Source organism: Chrysoperla carnea, chromosome 3 (genome assembly GCF_905475395.1).
Source record: "Chrysoperla carnea chromosome 3, inChrCarn1.1, whole genome shotgun sequence".
In the NCBI taxonomy this organism is placed as follows: domain Eukaryota; kingdom Metazoa; phylum Arthropoda; class Insecta; order Neuroptera; family Chrysopidae; genus Chrysoperla; species Chrysoperla carnea.
In genome coordinates this window covers 24411568-24419171 of record NC_058339.1, presented here as the reverse complement: position 1 = coordinate 24419171, position 7604 = coordinate 24411568, and the positions used below count along the sequence as shown (strand labels likewise).

The window sequence follows — 7604 nt, the reverse complement described above, 5'->3', positions numbered from 1 at the left end:
TAATTTTCAGTGCATCAAGTTCTTTAAAATGAGTTCTGTCTGAATCTTTTTACTTGAAGTGGAAAAATACCTGCCAATAGATGTACATACAGGGTACCTAGAATCTATATTCCGAATTTCACGATTCTCTCATGGGAAGTTTTTGCTCTGTATTGATTCTCTGTCAGGCAGTGTTTTTAAAACAATTTTTAGAGCTGCAAAAATTGCAAGAATTTATTGCAGTTCTGAACAGAAAGTTTTAAAAATGAGATAAAATAAAAATTAATATCAAGTAGAAAACTAAAAAAGTGCTGTTATTAAACAATTTTTTCTATTAATTACACTTGGTGTAACAATAAGTTATGTGCACAAAAATTATAGTGTTCTTAATTCTCTTAAAATAATTAATTATTATAATATGTAACAAATACAAATCAGCAACAATATTTTAATACAAAGGCGCTTCTAAGACCGCTGTAGGTGTTACAAAAACTCTAATATTTTGCACGAAGATTACAAACCACCATGAACAGCCATTAGATTTCCTTTTAAACATGCTTATATTTTTATTCATACCAAAACAGTAACAACCTTTATTTGATAAAAAATTAATCAATAAAATATATGCAGGCAAGTGTATCTCCCACATAATTATATCATACAAACACCCAAAATATATTACAAAGTAAAAAATTTAAGCAAACATACCAAACATAAATTTAATTTTTGTAAATAAAATTAATGGCTTTGTCTTATTTACAGTCGAACTGTCATTGAACTTAACAGTTGATATATTATACTCGTAAAATATTATTTCCTCTTTTTACCAATTTAATATGGTGGGTGAATCTATATATATATAAAAAGAGTGTTTGTTTGTATGTCCCCGATTTTCCCTAAAACTAACCATTGACCTTCGGTAGGGGATTATGTCATTGGGTAGCCCTTAGGCCCCCATTGTGAATAAGGGAGTTTGGTGGGGGTGGAATTAAAAATGATCTAGGAATTCATAGAAAATAGATTAAAAAAATAGTTCTAATAGTACAATAGGCCCCACTGTCAATAGTACAATTTTTACTAGATGGCGCTACTGGCGCAAATGTCTTTCGATTTTTCTCGAAAATTCTGGAATGTTCCATGGATTTCTATCGAATTTTCTAGAATTTTCTCGAACATTCTGGAATGTTCTATGGATTTCTATCGAATTTTCTAGAACTTTCTCGAATATTCTCGAATGTTGTATGGATTTTTATTGAATTTTATCAAACTTTCTCGAACAATCTGGAATGTTCCATGGGTTTCTGTCGAATTTTCTAGAATTTTCTCGAACATTCTGGAATGTTCTATGGATTTCTATCGAATTTTCTAGAATTTTCTCTAACATTCTGGAATGTTCTATGGATTTCTATCGAATTTTCTAGAACTTTCTCGAATATTCTGGAATGTTCCATGGGTTTCTATCGATCTTTCCCTTACTTTTCCGTACACACAGAGAGTGTAGACATAATATTGGGATCGGCCAAAAAAAACTTACTGTTCCGTACACACAGAGAGAATTAAAAAAAAAGTCTTTCATTTAACAATTTTGATATTTAAATGTACAAAAACAACCCAGCGAAGCGGGTTTAACAGCTAGTTTATTTTTAAAAATTTTGTTATATTTGATCACGGTACCTATTTTTGAGTATAGTCAAGATAAATACTTGGGCGAAAGTTAAGAAAAGCGATTGTTTTGATAACACAGGCTAATTAGATGCGATTTTATTGTAATTTTTTTTGAAACCCACTAATTTTGGGCTATTCTTTCCATTTGTGACGTCAATTTTTCGCTAGCTATCATTTACATGCTTAATTCCGGGGTCAGGATTCCACTTTATGGAAACCTATTAGAGCTAAGTTAATTTTGGTCACAAATTTGAAAAGCACGACCCAAATTTAGTAGAATTGCATACTCGGTTTATCAAAATTGGATAAAATTTGGATGTGATAGAGCAAAATTAAATTTTTTTGGATTCTGATGACGTCATAAAGTTCAAAAATTAGATTCTTATGATAAGGCAGGCAAATTTGATCCGATTTTATTGAAATTTTTGAAACCCACTAATTTTGGGTCATTCTTTTCCCCAGTGATGTCAGTTTTTCGCTAGCTACCACTAATGAGCTTAATTCCGAGATCAAGATTCCACATTCTTGAAACATATTAGACCTAGGTTAATTTTGATCACAAATTTGAAAAGTATGACTCAAATTTAGTAGGATTACATACTTGGTTTATCAAAACAGTAAAAACTACGCAAATATTAAGGATTTAAACGACAAATAGAAAGAGAGGAAAATAGCACGTATGACATCATAGCTTGCAACTGCCATAGAGTCTACATCAAAAGTTGTTTTGCAAGAAAAAGATAGAAACAATTATTTAATTGCTTATATGATTCATATTTATCAATAGATTTTAATTTTTTCATCTATTCTCGCACATTTTCAAATTTTAACGAAAGATACATTAAAATCGACACCAGAATAATAGCCTATTCTTGTCATCTTTGCGTTAAAAATAAATTAAACTTAAAATGGAGATGGAAATTTAACCTATATTTTTTTTATTAAATACGCTCCTGCATGAAAGGAGATTTATTTAATATAATTGAATAAATACCTAAAAAAAACAAATAATTACTTACTTGTGTATATACTAATGGCACACAAACAGTATCATAACCAATAATTCCTCCTAATCTTCGTCTTATATCAGATAATTCCATTAATAATGTTTGTACAATATGATCACTGGTAATTAACGATTCTTTACGAGCTCGATTTATAATATTAGTTGCCCATACAAGTGGCATCCAATATTTGGACATTGGACTTTTACCATCCATACGTTCAATGATTTTCTTCTCACTTTCTAACATTAAACCTATAAGTTAGACAATAAACAAAACACGGTATTAGGAATCAAATCAAATAAAAACTAATAATGGAAGAGCCAGGCTAAAAAAAATTCGTTGAATTTACTAAAGCTAGTCATTTGACGTTTAGTTATAGTAGTTGTGTACACACACATGCTGCGGTCAGTCAAGCAAACGATAGAACAGGGGTCAGATATATGCTATCGAAACAGTGCAGTTTTACATGGTACTAAAATGAATTTACAAAAGCTGAAAATTGTTATACATATTGTATATTGCTTATTAATAACAGTTATGATTGTCAGTCATTTAGGTGTTAGAACAGGGCTGATCAGTCAGCCTTTAGTTATGAACAATAAATAGATAAGATTCATTTATAAATTCCGTGGTATTTAAATGAATTTATTAAAGCTGAAAATTGTTATACAACTTCTATATTGCATATAGATAACAGTTATGACCGTCAGTCAGTTAAACGTTAGAACAGAGCTGATCAGCCAGCCCTTATTTATGAACAATAAAAAGATAAGATTCTTTCATTATTTTGTGGTATTTAAATGAAATTTATTCTTTTTGTTAGTTTAATTAAAAAACCTATCCAAAATTAGCCACACTACGTCCTAAGTATTATCTTCTATTGATCTTTGGTTGGCAAGAATACTCAGTTACAGGTCATCATCTCAATCAAGTATCTTATTTGCAGACTCTTGATCAATGGAAGTGAAACCAAAAGCACCCTACACAGTAAACCCAAAGTGCTTCATGAACTTCTGCCTCAATCTGTTAGACGAGAGATCTTACGTCAGAAGTTCATGAAATAATTTGGACTTACTGTGCAAGCAGAAGGGGCAACAGTTTGAGACGTTGACCTGTAACTGAGAATCCTTTCCAGCTACACAAACGATCAATAGAAGATAATACTTAGTATGTAGTTTGAACTAATGCCCAAGTGCTCAGCTGTAAAGATCATGAAATATTTATAAAGTCAAAAGTTGTTTTATAAAGTCAAAAGAATAAACCTAGAGGTAATTGTCTATGCATGTACGCGTATCTAACTATCGTTAGGTAGGAGAAAAATTGGAAAAATATATTTAATTAATAATAAAATGGCTATTGACTTACCACAATCAACAACATGTTGCCATGTAGGAAAACGTCGTTTGACACGTAACGACACTCTTTGTAAAGTTATCACATAGGCAAGAACTGCATACCTTACAATATTACGTCGCATAAGACGACCTCGTTCATCCTGAAAATAAAAAACTATATGTAAATCAAATTCCAAAAGCAAAGAATATTCTTCTAAAAAATATGTCTCCCAGTGTTTATTTGTCACTCTGGATTATTCTTTTTAAGTGGCAACGTAACCGTTATTAGTATATAGAGACTGTGCGGCATTTATATCACTAATTTTTTCTAATTTGTTGCCTTTCAAAATATATGATTACTTTGGTACCACCTTGTATATAAAATTAAGTATCGATTAAAAAACTAAATACAATACCAATATAAAACCATCAAATTTAAAATTTGTCACACAATGGTTAAGTTGCATCATAACTAATCGACCTTAGAGACGAAGGTTAAATGTTAGATGTTACTGATGTTAGATTATGTAATTTTGTGAATCATAAAAATATTGTCTAGCCAACGTAATTTTTAATTTTTTCAAAGATTAAGTTCAATATTAAAATGTCTAACCATTTCATCGTCTAGTCACGATGAAAAGGCGGATATATCTTTATATAAAATTCTCTTTCATTTTTTTATCTCCTCTATTCTTCAAAATTTGTTGTTGTAAATAAATTAATTCTTATTTTATTTTAAATAATAAGATATTATCAGTCAGTTTTTTGGGCAGTTGTGGAAAAGAAATCGGGATACTAATCAAAAATAGTTAAAAACAAATCACAGTTTCATGAAAGCCGATTTCAACTAACCTAAAACGTTTTTGCTAAAAACAATAAGTAGAAGTAATCGAGTTAGAGAATCAGTAAAAAAAAATAAAAAGTTTCCTACCAAATAGAAATCTTTTTTCTCTTTTAATTTCGGAGAAAAGGTCTGTAAACGTCAGACCACTTAAGTGCTTAATTTATTTTCCGGAGGATTTTTCCGAAAGTATGAAAGATAGAAGATTGCTAATCGATATGTAGGGTTAAGTTGTTAGTCTTACTTATACTTTTAATTGTTCAAGTTTGACAGAATAGAAACTAAGTTCAAATGTTCAATTCTAACTTAATAAAATACCATGGTTCAACGCTTTCAGGCTAACCTTGGATTTTATTATGTAGGAAGACACCTAAAGGTGATGTGTATAAAATTCCATGTCAGCAGAATGAAATGCATGGTTGACTCCTTTAACTTGGCTACTGTAACAGTCATCGTTATATTATATTATTTTATGCCAAAAATTTTTTCGCTACTTCCAATAGGACCAACAGCAACCATTTGCGTATAAGCCTAACTTAACATTGTATATCTTACATAAAACGATAAACGGCGCATAAGCGACTATTAAAAATGGAAAGTTTTATTTTGACGTCAATATGGATTATAATAAATGAGTTCAAAATTTGTCTAAGACAATATAATTATTAAAATATAATTAAAAATTGTATATACAGGATGCTTATGAATAAATGGTCAAAAAAGGATATTATTTGAGAAATTGAAAATATCTCTTACATTCATGAGTAAAAGAAACAATAGTCTGAATAAATGATGTATTTTTTTCTTGTATGTAATTAATTACTTTTTAATAAGTCAAACTTTTCGACGAATTTCATTTGTAACCAATTTTTCCATATTTTTTTAGTAGCACAAATAATATACACTATTTTTGATATGTTTGGTCTTTTAAAATGTCCATCTTCAAGATTATCTGGGGCGGATTATCTTGGTAAATCAGCCAAGGCTTCCTAGATATAGGTTTTTACTTTGTATTTAAATTTGGTTTGTAGCTCCTTAATTAATGAGGTTTGAAAAAAATTGTAAAATACATTTCTAGCTTAAAGTTATTCGAAGAATACACTCTTAATATTTATACGTTCATACACGGAACACCCTATATAATGTAATTTGTAATTATTATTATTATCAATGAACATATATCTAAAAATAATTTAAATATTATATAAATTATTACAACATATAAATAATATTTTTAATTTATAAGTATTTTTTTAAAAATAATACTTTCTCTTAATGCTATGAATTTTTTTTATATTTTAGTGTATTTTTATTAAATTTAAACGATAAATTGCGAATAATAAATTTGTACAAAAAATGTGTTTAATCATAAGAAAAATTACTTGACAGTTTTATGTGAAATTATCAATTCTATAAAAGTGAAAATAAATATAAAATAGGGATCAATTTTATTTCGAGTATCGTGGTATTATTGGTTAATATTTTTGTGACTGTTTTCCTTCCCGACAGGGAGAGGGCAAGTGCACCTCCTTGAATCCTTCTCTCGGCGGCCATGATCAAATTTTAACATGTTTAAATTTTAGAGAGAAACATTTATTTCTTTAAAATATTTACATTTTAAATTTTGTTTCGTTAGTAATGGTAAAAGCAATTTTGTGCTAAATGTAACTTGAGAGGAATTTTATTGTGGGTCTTGAAGGGGATATATTTTAACAAAATGATAGGAAGTATGTATATTCACTTAGAAAATTGAAATTAAAAATTTTATAAATCAATTTTTAAGTTTAGAATTCTAGAACATTTCGACAAGTTAATTAATTTTACGCATTTCATAGGTTGATTATTAAGAATTAATTGATTCTAATAAACAACTGATTAATTAGACTTATCAGGAAGAAATTGGCCTGTCCCCTAAACACCATATTCACACGGCTTGTTTTAATTTTATTAAATGTGATTTGCTGAATACACGTGAATTAGTTTTGTCAACTAATTTAAAATAATAAATTTAGTTGTTTATAGTTTATTATTTATAAAAATTAAGAATTAGTTTACGTAAATAGTTTCGTCACATTAATTAACTGTAATTAAATTGTAATTAATAAGCAATAATCGATTAATTATACTTACATCTCCTGGAATTCCAGCACTAATGTATAAAGCTAAGGTATCAGGCCACGGAAGTAGTCTATACTGTTCCCACCATCGTTTAACTACCAAACTAACATAAAATCCCAGCACAAATGACATTGGTATTGTTTCTGTTGATGATCCAAAATACTGTCGAATTTTTTCAAATACCCTGAAAAAAGGATAAACAAATATTATTGCAACAAATATAAATCACTCATTTAATCCTAATAATAACATTCGTAATTAATTAGGCAAGCATTTCTATAAAAATTAAATACTTTAAAGATAGATTGTCAACTAAGACCTAAGATAATTTGTCAACTAAGATGCCAAAAGCATACTATACAGGTTCCTCTCAACTGTATACGTAAACTTTAAGGGCGTAAAAAAATTTTTTCAAAATAGATCTTTTTTTGATTCCTTGCCTTGACGTATGCAAAAATAGGTGGTATCACCAAATACTTCGGTCGAGTTTATCGTAAAATTGACGTAAATTAAAAATCCATGTGGACTTATCTTTTATCTCTAAATCCGATCTTTATCCTTTAGCTTTAAATGGAAGGTAATAACCTATCTAGCACAGTTTTTGACTTGCAGTGCGGCGAATGAACATGATTGACATATTTTCATTTAATCCAATGTTAT

General features: G+C 28.9%; 1 protein-coding gene across 1 annotated transcript in view; it reads right to left on the bottom strand.

The window, feature by feature from the left end:
• The window catches only part of LOC123295265 (bestrophin-2), an 88212-nt gene that overhangs the window by 15889 nt on the left and 64719 nt on the right, over positions 1–7604 (bottom strand). Inside the window, exons 3-5 of the mRNA XM_044876538.1 lie at positions 6957–7128; positions 4017–4146; positions 2664–2902 (exon numbers count right to left, since the gene is read on the bottom strand). Coding sequence (XP_044732473.1) covers positions 2664–2902; positions 4017–4146; positions 6957–7128 — 541 coding nt within the window. The remainder of the gene's footprint in view (positions 1–2663; positions 2903–4016; positions 4147–6956; positions 7129–7604) is intronic.